This window comes from Thunnus thynnus, chromosome 22 (genome assembly GCF_963924715.1).
Source record: "Thunnus thynnus chromosome 22, fThuThy2.1, whole genome shotgun sequence".
NCBI lineage: Eukaryota > Metazoa > Chordata > Actinopteri > Scombriformes > Scombridae > Thunnus > Thunnus thynnus.
In genome coordinates this window covers 2,668,668-2,694,512 of record NC_089538.1, presented here as the reverse complement: position 1 = coordinate 2,694,512, position 25,845 = coordinate 2,668,668, and the positions used below count along the sequence as shown (strand labels likewise).

At 37.1% G+C, this 25,845-nt stretch overlaps 3 protein-coding genes across 6 annotated transcripts in view; 2 read left to right on the top strand and 1 right to left on the bottom strand.

The window, feature by feature from the left end:
* frem1a (Fras1 related extracellular matrix 1a) overlaps positions 1–593 on the bottom strand; it is a 33,233-nt gene extending 32,640 nt beyond the window's left edge. For both annotated transcript variants that reach the window (XM_067579690.1, XM_067579691.1), the window contains exon 1: positions 474–593. The gene's annotated coding sequence lies outside the window, so the exon portion shown is untranslated. The remainder of the gene's footprint in view (positions 1–473) is intronic.
* A 2,568-nt stretch (positions 594–3,161) lies between these two features.
* LOC137175138 (uncharacterized) lies at positions 3,162–7,861 on the top strand. The gene is made up of 2 exons (XM_067580850.1): positions 3,162–3,447; positions 7,446–7,861. Exons 1-2 carry the CDS (start codon positions 3,162–3,164, stop codon positions 7,859–7,861), a joined length of 702 nt encoding a protein of 233 aa, XP_067436951.1.
* A 2,718-nt stretch (positions 7,862–10,579) lies between these two features.
* Positions 10,580–24,841, top strand: tspan5a (tetraspanin 5a). Of its 3 annotated transcripts, XM_067579275.1 has the most exons (11): positions 10,580–10,948; positions 12,709–12,759; positions 13,525–13,671; positions 13,801–13,971; positions 16,022–16,147; positions 17,672–17,719; positions 18,211–18,327; positions 18,457–18,518; positions 19,522–19,629; positions 22,098–22,138; positions 22,248–24,841. In XM_067579275.1, the coding sequence occupies exons 1-9, from the start codon at positions 10,868–10,870 to the stop codon at positions 19,592–19,594; spliced, it is 876 nt and encodes a 291-aa protein (XP_067435376.1). In that variant the 5' UTR covers positions 10,580–10,867; the 3' UTR covers positions 19,595–19,629; positions 22,098–22,138; positions 22,248–24,841. The 3 variants fall into 3 exon arrangements, with proteins under 3 accessions (XP_067435376.1, XP_067435377.1, XP_067435375.1); XM_067579276.1 differs by lacking the exon at positions 19,522–19,629; XM_067579274.1 differs by lacking the exons at positions 19,522–19,629; positions 22,098–22,138; positions 22,248–24,841 and having other exon boundaries at positions 18,211–18,522.
* Positions 24,842–25,845: the final 1,004 nt, after the last annotated feature.

Sequence of the window (25,845 nt, the reverse complement as noted above, 5' to 3'; positions counted from 1 at the left end):
TGCTGTTGAATAACAAAAATGAGTGAGTTTGTGCAGTTTAGAAATTATTTTGCCTTTACATACAGCATCACTGATGATGGTGGGTACTTGAGACTATGATTATATTAAACGTTAATAGCCATGTTAGTGAAATATCAGTATCTATGAATCCATACCTTGTACTGACAAAAGATTTCAGACATTTAAAATACAGGAGTTCAGTGAGACATCAATTAATGGGATCTTGATAAGACAAATATTTTGACCTAAAAAGAGGCAGATTTGAGGCAAATTATAGTTTATGTTGAGAGAGAGGGAAGAGAAACAGATGCTACAGAGACAGAGACAGACTTCTGGTGCAAATCAAAATAATTGAAAAGAAAAAATAACTGAAAACTGAATGAGAAGAAGAAGACTAACATCGTATTTTGTTCCCTGAACAAGAAAGGTCCCCAGAGATTTCCACACATACACACATTTAAACATGTCCTTACCTGATCTGCTAACATCTGGCGCCTCCTCTCCTTCTTCTCGTCCTTCCGTACCTGGCTGCCTTCCTCTGCTTTCAACAGCAACTACCTCATTGACAGAATCGTACTCTGTCCTCAGAGGCAAACTCCACCCCTGAGAGAGAGAGAGAGAGAGATGAGTAGAGAAGGAGAGAGAGGGAGGGACAGAGGCTGAGGGCAGGAAGAGCTGACTGTGGACGCCTTCCTCCTCTTGTTGCTGTTGCTTGGATCAGTAATCGGAGCGGAAAAACCTAAAGACAAAGAGTGGCCTCTGAGATCAAAGTCTTGTTCAAAGTGCCTGGTGGTTTCAGCAACAGCTTTGTCATTATTGAACAGAAGTGGGAAAAAATAAAAGGTTTAACTGTGTGGTAATGTAAGGAAAAGACCTAAGGCTTCATGTAAGGATACATTCCCTGTAAAGCAAGAGAGCAGTGGTGTGAATAGTAACTCTGAAAAAAGCGACTTGGACTGTCTGATACAGACTTCTTAATATCATATCTATATTTTGGTCTTCAACTTTTAAAAAAGTTATAGTTAGTATAGTGAGTGTATTTGTCCTGGACCTTGGGGGCTTCCTTTAAGCTGCACTCATCAATATTTTTATATTAACAATGGATCAATTGAGTATTAAATGACAATTTTCTTCAGGTGATAGTCTATTATTTTTTTTGCATCTGTGCCTGTTCAATAATTTCCTGTCTAAATGAATGTATCTCCGAGGAGGAGAAGCATGTTCATGCTGATTAGAAGGCGTAGTGCAACTTTGGTGCTCATTTTCACACAAAATTGCAATTGTACTAAAACCTGCTCATTGCAAATGCTCTTATCACATCCAAATGTTTGCCTCTTACTACGAAATGCAGACGCACAGCAATTTTTGTGGCTTTACACACAAATCTCTCCAAAAACACAAAATATCATTCATTAATGTTCAGTTTTTCTTCTTTCAGTTTACTACACATTTGTTTTTGTCGTCTCCAGATTGATATGTGCACTGGACCACACATTGTAATGTGACTGAGGAAGATTTTTACCAAGAATATGATCCACAGGAGAGTAATCTGGTGACCTGCACTTCTAAAGAAATGTCATTACTGATGTTCTGTTTGATTGGTGATGAGTTCACCACAACAACTTGTAGAATGTCTGATCTTGTCCGTGCAGTTGATTAGACACTTGTAGTCATAACACAGCAGCAGTAATGAAACCTGTGTTTCATCTACAGTCATTTGAGGGAGGGGCTATGTGTAATGTTACTCACTGAATGCACAGCAGCGGATACTTCATTGATTATTTCAATCTCTTGACATGGTGACAGGAACAGTCAGGATCTGGAACATCAGGTGCTTCATAGTGGTGAACTTTTTTTTTTCCCCAGAGAGACCCCAGCTTCACTTGATGCTGTTTTTAAAGGGGATGACAAGAGCTCATTTTATTGCTTGTTACTGAAGGTCAGCCTGACGACTCTGCCTGCTGATTCTGCATTCGTCTTACTAACAATGCATTCGGCCTCTATTACACGCTGTTCCCAGCTGCACCTGGTTTGTGACAACGCCTGTGGTCACCAAAATCGAAAAAATGTGCTGGTCATGCCCATCTGTGTTTGCACCTGGAGAGTTTGCTTGCATATGTGTCTGTGTCTTGTATCAGAAAAACAGAGCCCACTGTAAGCAAGGCATTGCATTGCTACAAGACTTACTTAGCAGGGAACAATGGAGTACAAAGGTAACTCTAAGGGAAAAAATTGGGATTTTAAAGAATGAAATCCAAATATTTGAGAGAAAGTCACAATGTTACAAGAAAAAATGTAATAAAAAGGTAATATTACAAGAATATAGTTCTTGAAATAAAGAAACCCTATTCTGGTAATACATTGACTGAATTCATATAATAAGATGACTTTTTTCGTATTACTACAACTTTTTCTCATAGAATTACAAATTTTTTGTGTAATATTACAACTTTCCAGTAAAATTACTTTATCTTGAGATCATATGACTTTTTCTTTTATCATTTTTTCATAAAATGATCACATATTCTTGTAACATTACATCTTTTTTATTGTAAAATTATGAATTTATCTGAACATGTTTTGACACTTTCTCTAAAATGATGACTTTACTCTCATAATATTAAAACTTTTTTCTCAAAATATTTTGAGTTTATTCTCAAAATCTCAAATTTCTGTCTCAACACAGAATTGTGTGGTTAATGAAAAGAATCATGTCCACCTCTTTGTCTTCAATGTTCAAAGATGAAGAAAACATTACTGTATTTGTGAGTTAAACATGCATCTCACAATATATTGAGACTGCAGTCATTACCCTGTGGTACCTTGTTGTTCATGTCTAATCTTCTGTTCAAGTCAAAGTAGAGTTTTTCCAGTCAGTGCATCAACCCAGTGCTTGCTTGTTGAGAGCGATGCAGGACTGTGGCTCATTACAGTCCATGGTAGAGTGTTTGTCAAAAGGAAGTAACATTCCTCAGCTTCAGTGGGACTGCTTCACTAAGTCCTGACAGCCCCTGCGGTTCCTACATACCTACTGTATTAGTGCACAGACTGTTACACGACTCTGGGTTAGGTGGAAGTTTCAGTAGCACTTTCACAGAAAAAGAAGTGCAGATACAGTGCAGGATCATATCAGACGGGCTGAAAAATAATCGAAACTCAGAATGGTCCGAGGAGTGTGTTTGGGATTTCTGGATGTAACGCTGGCCTTCGTCCTGCTGTGTTCAGTCACAGGCTTGCTGCTGATGGAGCACCGCAGAGATGCAGAGGATGACCAGGAGCTCGACAAAGCTATTTTGGAAATGCTACATATCAATAAAGTGTCTGCGAGCCATCAGGCCAAACCACATCCCTACATGAGGAGGATCTATCAGCGTCTGGACTCACTGGAGGCTCAAGACTTTGGGAGATCAGATGGAACGCTGGTGCAGAGTTTTCGGAGTGTTGATGGTACAAATTTGATATCAATGACCCTGTTATTTTAAAGTAATAATCAGAAATGTTAAATTTCCTACTTTCTTTCAAAAACTGGCTTTACACAGTGGTCAACCTCATCTAGATCAGCGTTTACACTTGTTCTTCTATAGCTGGTGCTCAGTGTCTCTATCTTAGAATAAAATCCTCAATTGTAGAAGTAATGATACATTTTACAGTACATTTTCCATGTAGCCAGATGTGCAACATGCTTAAAACTTACCAAATATGAAGACAAACAGTGTCCTAATTCAGTACTAGATGGTGTACTTAAAGTATACTTATGCAGTATGCAAAGAATTAATGTACTTTAAAGCTGTATTATTAATTTTTTTTGGCCTTATAGTTAATATGGTGAACATGTTAGGAAACAGTTGCCTGTTCACACAGTCAGCATTCATTTGGAGTCAGGTTTCTGTCCTCCTGATGAATACAAGTCCAACACCCACTCTCCTTTTAGCTCTGTTTTGGTCTCCGCCAACCCCTGAGAAAAATATCTGACTCTTAAGCTGCTAAGTGCTCCAGTATGTTCACTATTCACTAACTTTCTCTGTCTACTGTTTGGTGCTGGGCAAGTAGTGTTCAAATTCAAATGCAGTATTGAATCCACTTATCAAATCCTTTATCAAATTTAATTAGATTTACCTTATAATATTTGCAACTCTATATTATATATATATATTATATATATGCAATATTTAATATTAATAAAATGTATCTGACACATTTAATTAACAGCTGTAGTCTACTGTATATCACCAGCTATTTACTCCAGGTACTAAAAGCCTGATTCACAACTATGAAGCTGATCAGATTCAATTGTTGACAAGTCAAAGTTTAACTGGGAGATTCTTCAATTGACATGAGGTGATCAGCTGATCTAATCTGCTGCTGGCGATGGCCATCATTTTAACCAGAGACAACAATGGTCAGCTAAAAATGAGAAGCTGCTATATGTCTCCTATTGCTCTTTGCTAATAAAATCAGAGAGAGGAGAGATAAAAGTTTTGATAAGATATTCATTAGCATCTGAGCGTAAAGAATCCAGGTATTTTGCTGATCAGGACCCAGATCCTGAATGCAATACAAATGCTCTGAAGAGATGAAGGAAACTGAGTTGGTGATAATTCTGTCTGTCAGTTTGGTGCAACCCCTTTCACATTACATGTAGACATTTGAGCAATTGTTAGTATAAAACTAATAGTGCAGTTTTAATATTTTCTACTACCAGGAAATATACAAGACAAATATCAACTGCAAATTTGGAGGATTATTGCTAATTTAAAATGTATAAAATTCACAAATAGCAAAAATGTTTTTTGCTTTAACTCAAGCTGAGTTAAAGTCTCCATCAGCCTCCACAGTGTTTGAAACTTTATGAACTCTCTCTTTTCCATTTTTGTCGTGTGTTACACTGTAGGACACCATAGTCAATCAAAACTCCAATAATTTATTATTACGCTTCCATAAATTTGGTGGAATTGTGTGACACAGATAACAAAGTATGGTCAAAATTTAGGCAGCAGAGGCAGAGCTATCCTGACTTTTAGTCCCTATTATGCTAAGCACGTCAGGTCGGGGAAGCAGGAGTGGACCCAAACGCAGAGGCCGGAATGCAGATTTGACGAAAATCTCCTTTAATCTTGCAATGGTCAAGAACAGAACAAGGCAAACAGAGCTGAACAGAACTAGCAGACAAAACAAATGATCCAACCAGGCCTGAACAAAAAACCAGGGCTTAAAAAGAAACTGAACTAAGGAGAAGATGAGGTGTAAGTGGGGAGATGGGTGGAGAACTCAGTAGAGGAGAGTGAACATACAGGGAGCTGATTGGCTGAGAAAACACAGGGAGCAGGGCAGAGCTGATGAGGCTAACACAGGGCAGGTGTGGTGAAAACTGAGCAGGGCAGGGCTAATGAGTCCAAATGCAGAGCAGGTGTTGAGGAGGACATGAACACACAGGGGAAACACAGAACAATAGAAAACCAAAACCCAGAAAACACAATACTCTACAACCCATACCAACCCATCCAAGAACCACCATGAACCTAAACCCAAGAATACAACACGCCAGGCTAAACAACAAAAGGCAATCCAAACCCACCACCCAAATATAACAAGAAAACCCATATGACCAGAGAGACTAAACACAAATCAAACCAGGAAACTCCAAAGAACATAAAAACACAAAGAGACCAAAAAACACACAAAGTCCAGGCAGGGCGTGACAAAGCATAATAGTCCCTTGACACTGCATCCCACACCTCCCATAATGCATCTCAATAATGTCTTTTCTTAGACCCTCCCTGCCTGATAAATGCCCATGTCTCTTAAACTCCACACCTCCAGTTTGTAATGCGGGTTTTCTGTTTGCTACAAGCCCAAACTGAAATAACCCTGATGGCATCATTATGACATCATCAGAGTTGTTCTCTCAGACTACTGAGAAACTTTCACAGGCTTTTTAATTAGTGGGTATGTTATACAGATAAAACTAAAGATAAAGGACCATACCAGTTTTTTTGTTTGTTTGTTTGTTTGGTTTTTTTTGCATGTTCTAGCCTGAACTGTGTATATTTGTTCTGAAATGCAAATCACCTGCACTTTATATCGCAACAAAACATTTTGCATACTATGTTGCTTTATTTTAAATTCCATACAATCTGAAAATCAATTAGCAAACACTTGAAACTTGCTTAAGTTGCCTAATTGAGTTTTTGCAAATGAATGCAGATGAAATGTTTATTGTGATGGATTACAGAGCCCACCAAGTTTTGAGAGTCTGCTAATTGATTTTCATTCTATACAGACAATAATAGAAACAAACTGATGTCTGGAATGGTAGTAAAACTACATTGGACACACCTTCCCATTTACTTGAATGACAAAGTGTGTCCAAACTTTTGACTGGTACTGTATATCATTTGTAATTAAAGAGCAAAAGCTTGCCAACACACTGATCCTTAAAGGGGACCTATTATGCTTTTCCTTATTTTTAGTCATATATATAATGTTACAATGTCAAATGTTCATATTAAACTTGGCCAAAGTGTCAAATAATGAGGTAAACGTATGTAGAAGTTATCCCTGTTAGCAAAAAGCACCGGCTTCAGACTGCTCGGAATGCTTGGTTTCCAGCATTTTTTTCTACTTTCAGCCCGAGCTGACGTCAGCTCATGACAGATTTCTTTATATCTTCATCTGCTCCATGCACAGCATGAGTTCACTGCTCCGCTCTGCTAATGTTATGGTATTTTTCCATTGTTTTGGGGGCAGTCACGCCAAGCCATGACTGGAGTCGAGCTGGCACGCTGTGAGTTTTTTTCCATTACACAGCACGGCAAAGTAAAATTAGTAGTTTACCTGTTGGTAAACATCATCATCACTGTGGCTGTTTCTGCTTTGTACTATTCCTCTCAGCGTTATTTCTAACTGATCTGCTCAACAAAGAGCTCCAAATATCTCCAGATGTTGTTGTGTTGACTGGTTTTTAGCACCAATAATGAAGCTCTGTTAATTCATGAGGAACACATTTAATTTTCTATATATTCTTAACAATAAAAGTCTCCTGTTATTTAGTCATTTAAGCTTTTAATATGAAGCATTTCAGCAGCAAATGTTGGGTTTTCATCAGCAGTAACTTAACACGACTCTGATACATGCTGCCCCCTCTGTAGGCTTCCAGAAAGGTGGCCAATCAGAACAGAGTGGGCTCATCAGGAGGGGTGCCTTAAAGAGACAGGAGTTAAGACTGCCTGTTAGAGACAAAGGCTGAACTGAGGGACTGAATAAAGGGCCAGTATAAGATAAATAAGGAGGGACTGTGAAACATGCAAAGCTACTCTAGTGGATGCCCAGAATAAAAATATAAGCTGGAAATGAGCATAATAGGTCCATTTTAAAGGTGTTTGTGGAGTAACTTTGACATTCTTAACTAATTATTTCCTTTTCTTTTTATTCTGTGTCTCACCCAGGTCCACATCACGCTTCACCAGGATGGATCTGGTTCAATGTCAGCAGCCTGAACCCCTCAATGCTGGGTGCAGAGCTGGTTCTGTTCAGGAAAACCCTACACCCCCGCCCCCTCAGCGTGACTGTCACCCTGCACAGTGTCACCGCTTCACAAAGAGCTCTGAAGGAGAGTCCAGCCCTTGAGGAGAGACTACTGAGCCTGGACCAGAGACCCTCAACTGGATATGATGTGTTTGACGTGTCAGCTGTTCTGGCTGTGAAGCCTCTGGAGATGGTGGGCTTTCAGCTGCGCTATACAGACGAGAGTGGAAGTCTGGTCCTCCATGAAGCCCTAACACAGAGCCTATACTGTCTGAACAGAGGCTCTCTGAGTGAACCCTTACTGGTGCTTTACCAAGCACACCCTCTGCAGGTCTGACTCTGCCACTGGGACCACTGTACAGTGTTCATATTCTTTTTTAAAAAAAGTAAAACTATCTAATCTATTCAGCATTATCCATCTCTGATATTATGGTTATTATGTTATAGCACAAAATAGTTCACGAAGTGAGGATAGACTATAATAATGGTGAGGTTGAAGTGTTGTGACTTTGAGACAGACAAAACCCTCTTGGGTTCCTTTTTAAAAACTGTATATGTTTATTTTAAAAGTTATCCTTCTAAATATCACTAAAGCGAACCAGCCTTTATTTTGACAGTTGTGTTGTTGTATCTGACCTGACACTGGTGGAGTTGGTGATTGTTATGACTGCTGCCCTCTAGTGGACACAATGTGTAACTACAATAAAACATTAAACTGACGTGTCAGCTAATACAGACAGTTATTGTTGATATCAACGTGTAGCATTAATGTCATTATAACAACAGTTACATCAGTATTGGTAATAGCTTTATAAATATGGAGTTGCTTTAATTAGAGTCTCCATCTGGACATGTAGCCTGTTAAGAAATAATCATCAAGCCACACAGAGTAGCAGTCTGATGCTTCCTGTGAAAACATTCAAATTAAATGTTGGCAATCAATATGAAATGACCAGGTGAACAAACAAGCAGAAATGATGAGCATTCTTGATGTTAATCATCTGAAAAAACTCACAGTGAAACATTAGGAATTAGTTTCTCCAGTAGAAAGTAGTTCCAAAGGCCAACATCTGCATGGCGACAGTAGATAGCAATAGAGGTGAGGAAAATATATTTTTTAATTTAGGTGAGCCAAAAATAGTCATGACTATAACTAATATTATTTCATTAACTACAAAACAATATGAAGGTCAGTATTCAGTGTTTTGCTCAAGGAGAGTAGAATTTATTTCTGGTTTTCATATACAAATTTGTTTTGTTTTTTACATACATAAACATATGAAAAAAAGAGACTGAAGGCAGCTCAAAACAGTGAAATAAACCAACTTAAAGTTCCCTTTTTTCTGCAGCCTGAAAAAAAAGGTGTTGGCTGGAGCAGCAGCTTGTGATGCCTTTTAACACACTGTCCTTCTATGCCAGTCTTTCATATTTGTTTAATGTTATTTTCAAATGTTCATTTAAACTTACTTAATGTTTTCAGTTCCTCACTACAGCTGTTCCATAAATGATCTCCTTCAACTACAATAAATGCTACCTTTGTGATCGTTTTGTTCACCTTCATGTACATTTGGGTGGTAATTGTAGTTGATAAATTCACTTGAAAACTGCCGAGGTGATGAGATATATTGTACCTAACGACAGGTTTATGATTCCATTCATCCGAGGCTGTATTACCAGCCAGGAAAATTGGGCAACTGTTAATGGTTTGTCTCCAAAAGCCCCAGTGTATCAATAGTTTGTGATAATGTGATTGTGGAAATTTGTTTACACTGTACTTTAGAGGTTGCAAATTTCCTTAATTTTACTTATTATTACTTATCATTATTACTTAATATTGGTTCCTGGTTTCAAGCAGCCATGTGTCAAAATTGATTTCATTATTTTAATTTATAGTGGGCTGCAATTGTATACATCCCTGCTGTCCAACTCTGATACCATTTTGATCTGCCATCGTTGGACCACTCTCTATTATCTGTAATAAAGAGTTCTGCCCTGCATATCTATATACATGTAATCACACAGAAATGTCCTGACAGATTCAAATCCACAACAGTGCCAACCACTGAGCTATATGCTGGCCTATAATTATTATTATTATTATCACCATTGAGGACACAAGTCATTTTGGATGTTTTAGACTAAATTTGACTGTTATTAGGCAAATAAATAAATAAATTACGATAATAATTTAAAGTAATTTTCCACCAGAATTGCATGGGCGGACTAATTCTAAAACCCTGACTGTGGCCTTGGTGATGGCAACAATTATTATCATTATTATTATTATCATTCATTACTTTTTTTAATATCAAGGCCCATAACCACCATTGAGGACAATGAGGTCATGTCCTCAGTCATATTATTTAGACCAACTTTGACTGTTTTAGGAAAAAAACTAAATATATTAAAACTGAAAGAAATTTTCTACAAGAATTTCTTCAGAGCATCAGAGAATAATGTAGGAATATAACATTTTCTGAAAATACAATTTAACAGTTAAATGACAGAGGGCAACTATTTTGATAGCAGACCATCAGCCATTACCATAGCTTTTTCACTTTTAATAATTTTAAATAAATGTTAATATTTTTTAAACATGGACTAAATGATAAATCAAGAAAATTATCACCAGATCAATCAATAATGAAAATAATCTTTCAGTTGCAGTCTTAAACTCCTGTATACATATTTTTGAACTATATATATTTTAAATATACATACTTCTTAAATATTCTTACCTTAAATATTTTAAAATGGTTGGCAGCTTTTCATAAGGATATTCTATTATCATTGTTGTTGTTATTATTATTATTATTGTTGTTGTAGTTTTTAAAAAAAATCAGTGTTTCAATGAATACAAGAATACATAGAGGAATACAAAAAAGAAATTTTAAAAAAAGGAAAATTATAGTAGTATCAGATTATTAGTATCAACAGTATCAATGTCATCCAAGACACAGGAAGTGCTTCAGTCCTTCCTCTGATCTGATTGGCTCTAGCCGCTATCTTTCAACCTGTTTTCCAGCTTATCATTGACGACCACTCTCAGCAGCGGTACCGCCTCCTGTCGGCGCAATATCTCCAGAAAATAGCGGACCATCCTAATTCGGCGCTTAGATTCATCGTCCTTGTCCTGTGTGTGTGTTTAGGAGCAGCGTGTGTGAGCGTCCTGGTCGCCTCCATCATGCTCTGGATGTGGATTTAAGCGGCAGGCTGCATATTTGAAGCGGACAAAGTGAAATGCATCCCCGGAGCGCTGAACCTGCTCCATCGCGCACACAAAGCCTGTGAAGCAGGCCGTGTTTTTCCTCCCGCTGAGCCGCCGCGCTGATGATGCTCAAACATGTCGGGGAATCATTTCAAAGGCCACGAAGTCAGCTGCTGCATCAAGTACTTTATTTTTGGATTCAACATCCTGTTTTGGGTAAGAATGTTTTTTTTTTATTTTTGGTAGTACGCAGCTGCGCCTCTCTCCAGCACAGCTCGGTTATTATCATGTCCACTGGCCAATAGGGAGGAAGGCCCGAGTCATCATCATATCTGATCATGGATCCGTTATCCTGCAAGTTCATATTCTAACTCAGATCAGTGCATTTATGTCTTGTTGTGATTATATATGTCCATTAATATGTGGATAAAAGCAGCTGCGGCTCAGTTCACAACTGAGAGCTAATCGGCTTTTTGTAGTAAAGTAATAACAGCTGAGCCTGAGCGTCCTGCAGGCTGATCACTCATATCACACACAGTCTAAACACTGCAAGGACGAGACGAGACAAGCAGACAGTTCATACTGTCAGTATTGAGACACATTTTTCACTCACACTAAAGAACTGAAGGCATGACGTAAATGCTTTAAAAGTGATGTCATTCATGTCTAATAATTAGTAGACACTGCTGCTGACGACAGTAGTCTGTATGTTCAAGACAATATCAGCTACATAAGTCAATTAGGGCTACAACTAACTATTATTTTATCATCGATTAATCCGTTGAATCTCCTTTAATCTATTAATTATCATAAAATAGTTACAAAAAAAAATCAAAAGAGCCCAAGGTCATATCTTAAAATCACTTAATTTGTCGGACAAACAGTCCAAAACTGAAAGATATTTAGTTTATTGTATTTTTTTTTCATATTGATTATTCATGTTGTATTTAACTCAATAGCTTATGAGACAAAGAAAATCTTCAAATCTTCACAGTTTGTGTGTGTGTGTGTGTGTGTGTGTGTGTGTGTGTGTGTGTGATTGGTTAAACTTGAGCAATTACTTTAGTGAATAATAGATCAGAATTCTTGCCAATAACCTTTCTGTCGAATTAAAGAGCTACTGACTGATTTAGTCTTTAATTAAATGGTCAGAATCTGAGCAGCAGAACCTGAGATATTCTCAGTTTTACTTACTGTTTGAGTGACATCTCCAAAACCTTGCTCTACATTTCCCATAATGCAACTTTATAGCATCTTTCATCAGACTGTCCCTTTCTTTTATACATTTTAAATCAAGCAGAAACTGAGATAACCCTGATGACATCACTATGACATCATCAGTTATTTTCTCAAACTTGACAAAGTTTCCTTCAGGGACACAGAAGACATTATACGACTGAGTAGTAATTCTCATGACTAGTAAACGGAAATCATGTAAAATTAGTGAAATTATTATCGTCAATTTTTGTCAGCTGTATTGTAAATACATTTTTGCCCATTTTTATGCATTATTTTGAAAGATATTTATTATGAATTATTAATTAAGTGATAACTTAATACATTTTCAAAATTCTTTTTTTTTTTTTTTTTTAAAAAGTCAATGGAACATTAATATTTCTTTCTTTTTTTTTGCAAGGTTACTCTATTTTCCAACACATGATTTAATCTCATTTGAAAACTTGATGAAAGAAAGAATGAAATATTACTGTCACATGTTAAGTGTGTGATGTAATGACACAATGTGCAAAGGATGTTCACAGTAATACAAAAAAAGTCTAGTAAGAATATTAAATTTTGTCCCATATAAGATATTTTTTCTAAGGTCAGAGAAAGACTGATCCAACATCACAGGGTCACAGTGGTCTCAGAGACAATTATTTTTAAATTTACATGTAATAACAATGTGACAGACAGCCGTCATGTCATTATGCATCAGCACATCATCCCAGTAATATGACATGACTGGTGTTTTGCAGCTGCTGGGCATGGCCTTAGTTGGAATTGGACTGTGGGCATGGAGTGAGAAGGTGAGTACAGACATTCTGAGTCACTATTATCAGTGATATTGGAAAAATGTTGTAATGTTTTTATTCCTGTATTTAATTAACACTGTTTAATTTGTTCTGTTTAAGCTTTTGGACGATTTTTATCAAAGGCTAATATGATTTTTTTTCTGATTTAAGCAGCTAATTGCTGATTTAATGCTGAATATATTTTATTTTATTGATTATTTGAATGCTACAACATATTCCAACCAAAGCTGCACAAATCAATAGTTTTCTACTATCAATGGATAAGCATGTGTAATTTGAAAGTTTGTGCTCATAGTGTATCACTGTACGCTATCTGCACAGCACCAAACTGCAGTTAGCAACTAACTGGTGAACAGAGTGGAGCATTTAGCAGTCAGATATTTTTCTCAGGAGTTGGTGGAGACCAAAACAGAGCTAAAAGAGTGAATATTGGACTTACATTCATCAGGTGGACACAAACATGACTCTAGAGAATGCTAAGGTTACCCCGTGTCTGCTCTAAATAGGCAACTGTTGGCTAACATGCTGTCCTCAGTGGCCGAAAACAATCAATGCAGCTTTAAATTCCAAGAATCCAGTGTTTATTCTTGTGAAAGTGGTTAACAAAAAGCTTAGCAGCGTCCTCACTGAGTTCATTATAGTTTTATCTTATTTTATGTCACTGCGGCCCCTTTTGGCAAATGTGTGTGTTGTCCTCAAAGAGATGCATCTGCTTGTCTCAGACTGAGTGAGTTGTTGTCCTCTGTCTCTCCCCTCCAGGGCGTTCTGTCCAACATCTCGTCCATCACAGACCTGGGGGGTCTAGACCCGGTCTGGCTCTTCATGGTGGTCGGGGGGGTCATGTTCATTCTGGGCTTCGCCGGATGCATCGGAGCGTTGCGGGAAAACACCTTTTTGCTTAAGTTTGTATGTTCCACACTAGAAATAAGTTCCTATCTCCTCTCAGTGATGAGTGATTGGATAATCAACATACTGCAGGTTACCTAAGTGTGTGTTTATCATTTTCTGTCCTGCTATTTCTTCTTCTTGCTGTAGTTCTCTGTGTTCCTGGGAATCATCTTTTTCTTGGAGTTGACGACAGGAGTCCTGGCGTTTGTCTTTAAAGACTGGATTAAAGACCAGTTGAACCTGTTCATCAACAATAACATCCGGGCGTACCGGGACGACATCGATCTACAGAACCTCATCGATTTCACTCAGGAATATGTAAGTTGAGAGAGGCAACAAATATCCCCAGGCAGATTTGAACTGGGGATGTTGCTTAGCCACAGGAGCACCCCAATGATCTCAACTCAAGGTCCACTTATAAGCCTTTTCTGGGTCTTTCAACTACATTTCATGGTCTTCTTCAGTGGATGAGTTTGTAATCCACTGAATAAGACCATGAGATGTAGTTGACACCTACAGAAAAAAAGATGGATTTTTATGTCAAATGTTCATTTACACTTAATAGTTTTCATAGATATATTAGCAACTACAGTTTTTAATTACAATCACAGCATGATATACTAAACACACTGTGATGAATTTTGGTGGTTGATCAATTAATGGGAAAAAAATTATAATTTTAATTATAATTATTATAATTTTAGAATTTAGTTTAAATATAATGTTTTGCCAGTAGATGCAGTTTGAGGAATTGTCATTGAATGAATTTGTAGTGTAATCATGTGTTCATTTGCTTGTGAGAAGGTCAAACATCTTGGACTAAAAGGTTAGCTGTTGTGTCAGAAGTCCAACAGCAGGACAAATAATTAATGTAACATATTCTGAACATTTCCAGGTCTATATTTATATTCCGGAATATCTTTGCATGATTTACAGTAAGAAAAGACTCCTTATTTATCTTATGCCAGCTCTTTATGTAGCCACTCAGTTCAGCCTCTGTCTGAAACAGGCTGTTTTAGCTCCTGTCTCTTTAAGGCCCCCCTCCCGATGAGCCCACTCTGTTCTGATTGGTTAGCTTCAGGAAGTTACATCACAGCCGACTTCCAGCCGTTCTGGAGGCTACGTAAACAAACCATGAAACAAACTACAGTAGTAGGATTTCACTACTTTTCCCGTTCTTTACTTGAAATGTCAACTTCTCAAATCCATCCATACATGTGTTAGATGAAATTTGATCCAAAATATGAGAGTGGACAGCGCAAAAACCCATGGAAAAACCTTAGCAACAACCTTAGCAACCAAAGCTACAAAACAGACTGCTGTTTAGGGGTACATGCGTTGAAGGTAGAAAAAAATGCCACAAACGAAGTGTTCAGAGATGGTTGAAGCCCTGACTTTTGACTTGCAGGGAGAATTTCCACATATGTACGTTAACCTCAAGTTTTGGAATTTTGACCATGTTTAATATCTGACATCATTACAGTATTTAAATAACAGAAAGCCAGAAAAAGCACAATATGTCCCCTTTAACATGCAAATTTAAATTGACCACAAACTTAAGTTTTCTCAGCACAGCAGCCTTCATATTGTACAACATTGTAACTGTTTCTCTTCTCCTGCCTTATCTTTATCCTTGCTTCCTTCTATGCTCTTGGGATTGTCCCTAAAGGAAAACCATAGTTTGCTGGGGATTTATTTATGTTGCCTCGGATGTTGGTTATATCAGTTATGATAACACTGTACAAAGTAATTGCTCATATTTTATGGGGCGGCGACATCGCTAAAAATAGGTCCAACAGTGTAGGAAACATGTGCAGTCAGACCATCAGATAGCTTGTTTGTTTAAAACCTCAATAAACAATGGCATTACATTATTTTTTCAAGATCGTATTTTTAGTCATTTGTATAATTATGAATGTCTGTGTGATTTTAAATGAGATTACTTACTTCTGGAACTGAAACTGGTAGTTCACATTTCACTTTAGCTACATCAGATAATTGTGAATGATTCTCATGTAGAATCTTCCTGAAGACATTTTTGCAAAACATGTTTTTAGGTTCTTACAGGCGAGAGATCAAAGCCAACAACCACAGCTAATTCATATGCTGTGTGGAGGCTTTGGACTTACAATGCTGCAAGCTGCTCTGATTGGACTTGAGTGATCCCTTAATGAATGGAGCCAATCAGGTCACCAGACCAATCATGTCCACTTGTGATTCATTTAATTCCATTAATGTCTTAAACTGCCCTTTGAAAACGCTCTTTTATCATCTCTGTCTACAAACGGAGGGTGTTTTGAATTCCAAAAAGTGGAGTTTTTAATAATTTAACAGACACGTTTTCCTCTCTGCGTCTGTCTGACTTCAGTGGGAGTGCTGTGGTGCTTTCGGAGCAGATGATTGGAACCTCAACATCTACTTTAACTGTACTGATGGGAATCCTAGTCGAGAAAAGTGTGGAGTCCCTTTCTCCTGCTGCACCAAGGACCCAGCGGTAAGAGCCCCTCACATTGCATGCCTGGACACATTTATACACACTAAAAATCACTGGGTTAAATATTACCCAGTTTGGGTCAATACAGCACCAACACAATACTGATTTAATGTTACTCAGAAAACCACTCAAGACAAGTGGTTGCTTTGACCCAGTTTTATGTCATTTTTTTATTTTACTGTTGGGTTATTTACCTGAACCAAAGCTTGTTATAATTTTTTAAACTTACATGTCACAGTTTGTTATTGATTGTCAATCATTTGTGCATCTTTTGAATGTCATATGCACAAGAAACAATACATTTATGACAGTTTTTAACTAAAGCTGGGCTGAAATAACAGATTTATATGGGGTAAAGGTAACCCAGTGTTATATTGTTGTTGTTATATTGACTCAAACTGGGAAAAATTTTAACCCAGTGGTTTTTAGTATGCAGAGGTGTACTTGAAAAAGATCTTTCAGGGCCAGAAATAAACAGGCCCTCAGAACAAATACAGGAAACCTGACTGAGCAATTAACGCCCTTCATAGTTATTTTTTTGTTTCCTTTGTGTATTTTTGGCAATAAACATTTGTTTGCTTGGTCATGAGCAGTGTACTATGACTGAGGGAAAAGACACAGTGCATTTGGATTGACTACAGTTCAAGTTAACTGGTCTGTTTTATGTTTTCCCTTGAGGGATTGGGAAGGCTTCCTACCTTAAAGCTGACAGGGAGCTTTAGTCCTGCTGCCAGTTGTCGCTGGTGTCAGGTGGGCCAGTTGAAAAGTGTGGGTTCTCTGGTGTGTAGTCTCTTGTTAAAACAGAGCAGAGTTCTCCCTCGTAGGCTGTGGCAGTGTTCTCCTTTGGGTTCGTCAATGATGATCTTTGGAGTATTGTGGCCATCTTGGGTGAAGGTTTGCTTGGAAGCACATCTGTGGCTTTGGATGGGTGCTCGTTCCCATTGTTGTCCCCTTGACCCATCAGGTTTCTGTAACTTTATGAGTAATTGCACAGCTCTACTGTGTGCAGATTAGCACATGTGGTGTGAAACCCAATGGGCAAAGTAAAAACTGCCATCTTGTGCAAAAAAAACTTAAATGAATCCCTCTGAACTAGAGAGAAATTAAGTTAAAAAAATGATTGATCATCAAATTTTACTAAAATATTTCTTAATATAGATCAAATATAATAAATGTGGTATATGGAAGCTTTAAACATTGAAATACATAAAAAACTTATTATTACTACCCTTAATTATGAAAACATTTTTACAAATCATTCACTTGCTGGTGTGTAAAATGTATAAAAAATATGTAAAACAAGTGTTAAAATAGGATAAAGTAATTTAAATTTAAATATTTAAAATAAAGTGTGTTTATCTGTGTGGTTTACATATATGGTACATTATCATGGGGCCTGTGATAGATTACACAGCATTTAGGAACATTTAGCAGCACCAGTGAGAAGTTGCACATAAAGACACACATTAATTATATGTTGCTTTTAAATAAGTGAGACACTTTAAATGTTCTTTTTGCCTGTAGGAGGATGTAATAAACACTCAGTGTGGATACGACATTCGAGCTAAACCAGTAAGTAACGTTTCTACTTTACTCACTCTTTCATTTCCTCTAAATTTTTGTTTTGTTTTATTATGAATCCATGATATTTGTATTTAACTTATATAAAATGTAATATTTCATCCCATAGCTTCTTATTGGATTGTAATAATACAGGTTTTAGTGTAATCCAATGAGCACATTGATTTTTCTCCCAGTAGGACATTTTGGAAAATTTCCTTTTTTGCCATCTTGTTCAAAATTAGAATATCAAAATAATTTCTTGGAGTTGCTGAAAAGACTTTTATTTTAGCCAAGCTAGGCTAGCAGTTTCCCCCCTGTTTCCAGTCAGACATTTCGGACCTATGTCTGTACTGGAGGAACGAAATGATATCTTGTCATATGACTCTTGGTAAGACTGAAAATGAGTTTTCATAAAAGACCAGACAGTTTTTTAAATCAGTGTTACACATTACAGTCAGTGAAAATATAAAGATGACTACAGGTGGTTGTTTTCTTGACAGGACTCAGAGCAGAAGGACTACATCAATGTAAAAGGCTGCGTGCCGCAGTTTGAGAAGTGGTTACAGGACAACCTCACCTTGGTGGCGGGGATATTCATAGGAGTTGCACTACTGCAGGTCAGTTCCATTCATGTGTTTAACCTTCAGAATGTCCTAGAAAAAAAAACAAAAACAAAAGCATCATTTTGTCCTTATCTTTCAAAATGTCTAGTGTTGCCATTTCATGTCGTTTTCTTCCATCCGCAGATTTTTGGGATTTGTTTGGCCCAAAACTTAGTGAGTGACATCGAAGCTGTGCGGGCGAGCTGGTGAGAAAATGATCTGATCAGTGTCTCATGTATCCTCATACAGACAGCGCAGTTTTCCTCCTCTCCATGCACGCTTCCTTTGGTTTCCACTCATCTGTTTTCATTTCACAACATGAGACATTCCAGCTCTTTTTCATAGTATATATGCTGATGAGTCTGGAAGAGTCTCCCAGGCCTCTCTTTTGTAGATACATGTGAAGATTTGTTAGATATTAGATTTTAGCATTTAGTAAAGCAATTATCAATTATTATCAAACTGTGGGTTAAACACAGGAAGGATATATTAGAAACACATTCACTAACAAGAAGATCCATTTCTATATCTTGTGAGAGTAAGATCCATTTTTTTATCTTGTCACAGCAAAAGATTCATATCTTTGCAAAAAACCCATATTGTCTTGTTCTCACAAGATCCATATCTTGAGTGCACTAGTTACTATGTTCACAAAATATCCATATGTCTTGTTCACATATCATGTGTGAACTTGTCATCTTGATAACACAAGATACATACAGTATATCTTGTTCTCACAAGATCAGTTTCTTATCTTGTTAACACAGGATCTTTGAATTTTCTTCACACTGGTCATTATCATGTTTTTATAAGATATGGATCTTATGTGCGCTCTAGTTACTATCTTGAAGATCCCTATCATGTGCACACAAGATAAAATTCTGTTATTAAGTCCCTGTTAATAATCTTAATAGATGCAAGATGCAATTTTGATACTAAGGTTGTAGGTACACTTGAAACATGTCTTCTTTTCCTAGAGAAGCAGAGAGAAATACCTAAAACTATCAAAAAAAGACAAAGAACAAAGCATTATCATCTTTTTGTCAAACATCTTTTTCTTCATAAAAAAAAAAAAGATGTTTGAATTCTGTCAGCACTCATTCCCTAACAGGCTGAGGGGGGTTAGAGGAGAGGAGGGTTACTGAGCTTTACCATCACGATGCCAAAACTCACCTCACACCTCATTCTTCCTCCTCCATGCTTCGTCAGGGTGCCCCCCCCTCTCTCCATGCGTCGACTCCCACCACACTCCAGCAAGAAAGCATCGGCTTACTACTCATGAGACACACACACATGCTGTATGTGTGTTTGTAGCCGGTGGGTGTGATGGATCCATTTGGTCGTTGTTTTGTCTTCAGCTCTGATTGGATGGATGATCTGTGTTTGGTGTTGTGTTTTGTTCCATTTAAAGTTGAAAGCTGGAAATTTGCAGCTGTTTGGTATTAATTCTGCCCTTAATGTATTTTCATGGAGGCTGGAGTGTGCAAGTAGAGTAATAATTGATTTTTTCAGTTATATTAATAAATCAATATTTTTTAAAAATGTATCAGAAAATTGTTAAACAGCATTCAATTATTTCCCCATAAATAATGATACTTCCTTATTCTGGCTTTAAATAATGTAATTGCATAATGAATGTCAAGAAGACCTGAATTTCACTTTTTGGACTTCATTACTTACTATGTCTCTACCTGTATTATATCACACAATTAATTTGTTTCCTGTTTAACATTTCCATGGCTTTCATTTAAAGACATGTGCCACCTAAAAGTAACATAGGCAGCAGCAGGAGCTCTGATTGGCCAGCTGTTGAGCTCTATATCATTGAACAGTAGGCCAATCATTGTTTTGTTAACTGATTATGATTAAGCACTGAAAAAGTCTATAATTACTGTGCTGAGACGCTCCAGACTCCGTACTATTGACTCTCCATGCAGCAGTTCCTGTTATGTTAGTATTTGTCAGTGTTAGCTAGCTAGTTAGTGGTAGGTTAGCAACTGTATGGTTTTTATATCAAATTTATATACAAAACCATTTGTCACAGGCATTGTAATGACCACAAGTGCAACACACAGGCCACATCTGTAGCACTGAGTCAAGTGACACCTGTAGCACACACCAGTAGCCTGGATGTGCCGATTTAGCTAGCGGCACATCCTAAGTTGCTACTTTTCTGGACGAAATAGGACAGATATATATCCTGACATGTCAAGATGCTGCCGTGGGTGTTGCCCTTTGAGGTCATGTAATGTTCATGTAATGTCTTTTGAGCATTAAAAGCAACGCTGTCTAGCACAGTGTATGTTGCGATGATGGCATGATGCGATATAAGAAATTCGGAAATTATTAGCTAACAAATTTTGACGTGAAACTACTGTAGCCAGAATTTCCACCACTCTGAAATGTCTGGAACACAGTGTTAGTTATCACTAGTCTCTGCAGGAGACCATTCACTTCATTACAGACATTGGTTTTCTTTCCAAATAAAGTAATCAACATCTGCTGCTGGAACCAAATACTCAGTTACAGTAGCTTGAATGTTATTTCTATGACTATGTGGCTAAACAGCAGCATCAAGAGTGAGGTCACTGTAGTGTAGAGGATGATTCACTGTTCACTCCACCATCACCTTCCACTCATCCTTTTAATTTTTCATTTAAAAAGGAAATTATTTTTGTTTAATTTATTATTCATCAGCTAATTCTTGCAAATGAACCACACGTTAGCACAGTGGTAAAAAGCCTACATAATACTTCTGTAGCAAGCGATTACCAGCATCTTAACAGGCTGACAGGCACAAAAATCTTGAGTGGCAGACTAAATGGACCAAATATGAACAGAGAAACCTCAAATATGTAGCAGAATGTAAACAGTATCGTAAGTTAGGAAGTTTTAATAAAGCTGTGTACCATATCTACTTAAAACTGTGCATCTTGAGAGACTATTATGTTAATGACAATTACGTGGTCCATCTAGAAATGCTGGATTCACTTTGCACATCAGAGTATTTATGAGTATTGTCCTGTGTGATCACTTAGAAAGATAATTACAGTTATTTTTCTTTGCTTAAAATGTACCATCACTGTCAGAGTTTTGCCACAAATTTGATTCCGTAGTTCATTTAATAGCTCAAGAAGAGACACAGCAGGACTCTATTGCTTTGGTGCACTGAATGTCTAATTCTAATGCATTCCCAGCTGTTCTCAGATTAATAATGATTGGTTGGATACAGAGGAAGTCAGTCAGTTTGCTAGTATGTTTAATGTGCTGCATTTATTGAAAGCATCAGGACCTTGGAAAAACTTTGGATAGTGTTGAAGGAGTGAATCTACTAAAATAAATCAGACTCTTCATAGGTCAGAAAGTACATGAAGAGACAAATAAATCAGAAAATAAGTTGTAATATGACTGCATGTCAATGAGCCTTCTACATGTTGGGGTGGTTTGTGTTAATGTCTTGGAGTGTGACTTAGACAACAATCCTTTCTTTGTTTGTGGTCTTTTCTTCCACTCTGTTCACTATAACTTTGTCCAAGTGAAGACATTTTTCCATCTGTTGTCCGTCTCATCTTCTACTCCTCTTTTCTCTCCCTTTAGTCTAGACTGCTAATCCTTTGCACATAACTCTTTTCTACTCGTTTCCATCCTGACCTCCCTGCTTTCCTTTGTCCTCAACTTTTATGTCACAGTTGTTGAACCTGAACCAAGGGTGTTGGAGTCTTGTTAATAAGTAGATGATTTAGAGGCTTTCTATTGAATTTAGCTTTCTGTCTCCTCTTTTCCAGTTTCTTTACCTAATGCTGAAGCAGCATTTGGATTCTAACAGGTAACCTTTTATTTTGATTAAATTGAATTTTATGAGCTAAATTAAGTATCATAAAATGGAAAGTAACATTACTCATTAGATTTTTGTCTTGTGATTTTCTTTTGGTCAGCTCCAGGACTTTGAACACGCCTCCACGAACATGTCAAGGAGCACCTGCACCATTTTGTTCACTGAACCAGCACCTTTTTTCAAGGCACTAATATGTGAAAAGCTCTGTATATAACACTGTGTGTGACTACTGTAAAAATCGTTGGAGAAGATGTTTAAACATGCACTACATGCAGATCGTCACGAGCTCCAGTTTTGATAGCTACACGTAGAGGAGTAGGAGTTTTGATACATCTTTTTGATATTAGATCAGTATTTTTCACTGTGGAATTAAGGCTCCATTGCTAAACCCATCATATTATGTAGGACTGTGAAATAGTTGTATACAAGAAACTGAGGATGTGCTTGTTTTAAAGTTCAGCGCTTGCTTTTCCACCACTCAGTCACAAAACTTGCACTGGTTTTGTACTAAAGCAGGATGTCTTTTTTTCTCAAAATAATATTTTAGGATGTTTGTGTATTTCAGCAGATTGCAGGACTTTTTCATTTATTTAACCACAAGAATTGTTTCTGCTCACTGAACATTCTGCTTTATCAGCCAACTTAAAAAGAGAAGTCTCATTGTTCCACTAACAATGAATTTTAATTACCGTTGGGTGGAACATATACTCTTGACTGTCAAACAGCAGTGTGGATAAGTGTGTGTACTGTTGTGATGGAAGAGATGAGCTAAATATTCTAACTCATGCAGAGTAAAAGAGGAAATGACTACAAAGGACTTTAACTATTTAGCATAATGAGTTATTACTCAGATAATGGACTAAAAGGGATCACAGTTAATTAAGTGATGGAATATATTATTTCCCATTATTGACTGAGGAAAAATTTCACTACTTCTATGTAGCTCAACTGTGCTACAAATTCTGAGCAACACAGTTGTATGTTTACTGATTTAAATCAAACTTTTTAAAACATAGGTTTGAATGTTTTTAAGTATATCTTGAATCTGCAAAACTCATGAAATATACGTTGAAAGAGTTATTGGTAGTTGTAATTGTTTCTCCTGTCCATACTGGCCGTAAAGTGATACCTGTATAGAGCAACTACACTGTAAAAAAAAAACAAAAAAACAGGGACAAGATCTACAAACCCTCGAGCCATTATGAGGACATATCCGTAAAACTGTCTGAGAAAACCCAAAGAGGGAATTTCATACGAAAAAGACAGTAACATTGTAAAAATACTCCCTTGATTTAACTTCGACAGAACTGAAGAGTGTATTTTTGACCAGAATAAGGAATTGATTTTGTTCCCCCTTTTTTTTTTTTTTACACTGGGGTTGTGCTACAAAGGCATCGCAAGGCCAGTATGAACATCAGGGACATTTGTACAGAATGTGAGTATTGTATTAAGATAGACTTGGAAGAAATCCAAACCAATTGTTTAAATATAAAATGGATTGAAGGGATGAAGAGAAACATGAATTATTTGATTTCTCAAAGTTAAAAAAGATAGATTAGTTTATTAGTAATGAAACTCTGACTTCAAATTGGCATTATTATTGAGCAATCGCAAGTGATACACAGTTCTAATCACATTGTCTGCCTCATAAAGAGGTCATTGTAATTCTTAGTTACCATGACAGTCCTGAAGGCTTGTAAAATGATTCCCTGAATTCCCATCTTTTTAAACATTTTTAGAGAAAAAGTCTGGATAAGTGTTAAAAAAAACAAACAAAAAAAAAACTGTTCAAGTCCTGATAAACAACTACAAAATTTATCTAGCTGTACACCCAGTGTCATTTCATTTCATGTTGTGGTTATTGCCTTCACCAAGGAGGTTATATTTTAGCAGGATAACTCAAAAACTTACCAGGTTTCAGTGACGTCTGGTGGAAAGTTAGAATATAGGCCAAGGAACAAGTCATTTCGTTGGTGGGGATCCAGTAATTTTTAAGGATTTCCTCATATTGTGAAATCAGCATTTTCATACATTTTTGCTGTTGTCTCTTATTTGAATGAAAACAACCCTGGCACATATATCCTGTGACTGTCTTTCACCATGTGTATTATGATGCAGATCTGATAGGTATACACTGGATTTCAAAACGGAAAGTGTTGGTTTTTCTGTTTATTTTGAAGGTTAAAGTGATACCTGCTTAAAGCATGAATCACTCAATTTGTCTGTAGCAAAGTATTTGCAGTATAAGTATTGTAGTCAGTCTGCTCAGATTGATACTGCGGAGCTCAGGTGGGACATGTTTTGAAAAAAATCTATGTGTTTAGCGATTTAAAAATGGATCAACACTTTTTTTGATCATTTATACTTATGATTTGGTTCCCTGGTGCATTGCAAAAACATTCAGCACTGAAACTGCTGAAGCTGACTTGTCACTTTACACTCTACACTGTACAGTGAATGTGCCAGGTTTTGGAGGTTGTGAAGTGCTCTGGTGAAGTATTCTGCAGTCCTGCTGTATAGGCCTCTCACTCATCACTACCTGCATCACTTCCATGGATTGTTTAAATCACAGTATGTCCCACAAACATTGTAATGTAACTACCTCCTCTCATTTTCTTGTCTCCTGTCCTGTTAAAAATTGACTGGTTTTAATATCAAGTAAAATTAACTAATAAAGGTGACAAAAACATTGAATCTTTGCATTCTTGAGTCTTAAAAGTGTTATTTTTTGTTGGCACCAAGAGCTCATGGCTGTGTTTATGCATTGCACTTCCCACACATCATCTGTCAAGTGTTTCTGGACATCTTTTGGTGTCTGTCACCACTGATACAAACTAGTCTGATTCTGTTTATTGTAGATAACCAGAAAAGATCTATGTGTCGGACAGGACATGTGTCATGATGTGGCACACCAGATGCCTGATGAACACCAGCTGGTTAAGCTAATTGCTAATAAGGCTGTCATTTTTTGTTCAAAAACTACATTTCAAATGGGGTAAAAAATTTAAGATTTCAATCTGTAATCTGTCTGAATTCAAAATTTGCAGTGTATAAGCAGTAAGCAAGGCAACTGTTCCCTTTGCTAACGCAAATGCTAAACAGATATGACACCAAACCATCTGAGAAGTAAGGAAGTATTTTGGATTCGACATTTAGGGAAAACTGTGGATAGTATTTGCTTTTTTAATATTCTACTGCCTTCAGGCATGTTACTAAGTGAATTTTGGTTGCATTCCAGTCACATTCAAAGCAATTATGCGACTATGCATGTATAAAACATGAAAATTGGAAATTGATTATCTTGCCAGGCAGCAGGATTCACAAAATGGCGCAAGAATCCATCTTGTCAGGCTTCAAGTTATGCGCTTATGCTCGTGTCCAACCACTAGTGGTTCTGACCGATCAGCGTCCTAAAAGGATTCTTGCATGATCTTGTGAAGCTGCCTCGCAAGGTAAGATGGTGATAGATGGTTCATCCAATGACCAGGCCAAATTTTTTGAAAGTGCCTGCCCTTTTCCAAAGTTTCCAAGGACGACTTCTCAGATAGTTCTGTGTAACAAACCATCTGGTGCATCAGGTTAGCAAATAGAAGCTAAGATGTCCGTGTGAGTTGAAAAGGTTTCAACTACTATAGGGTAAAATCCAAGCTTATCCGGCGGCTTCACAAAATACTTTTGTTAACATAGTGGAACTGGAT

Coding starts and splice junctions, on each gene's coding strand:
- LOC137175138 (XM_067580850.1), top strand. CDS start 3,162: ATGGTCCGAGGAGTGTGTTTGGGATTTCTGGATGTAACGCTGGCCTTC. Junction 3,448..7,445: donor GAGTTTTCGGAGTGTTGATG/GTACAAATTTGA, acceptor TGTCTCACCCAG/GTCCACATCACGCTTCACCA.
- tspan5a (XM_067579274.1), top strand. CDS start 10,868: ATGTCGGGGAATCATTTCAAAGGCCACGAAGTCAGCTGCTGCATCAAG. Junction 13,672..13,800: donor ACACCTTTTTGCTTAAGTTT/GTATGTTCCACA, acceptor TTCTTGCTGTAG/TTCTCTGTGTTCCTGGGAAT. Junction 13,972..16,021: donor TCGATTTCACTCAGGAATAT/GTAAGTTGAGAG, acceptor GTCTGACTTCAG/TGGGAGTGCTGTGGTGCTTT.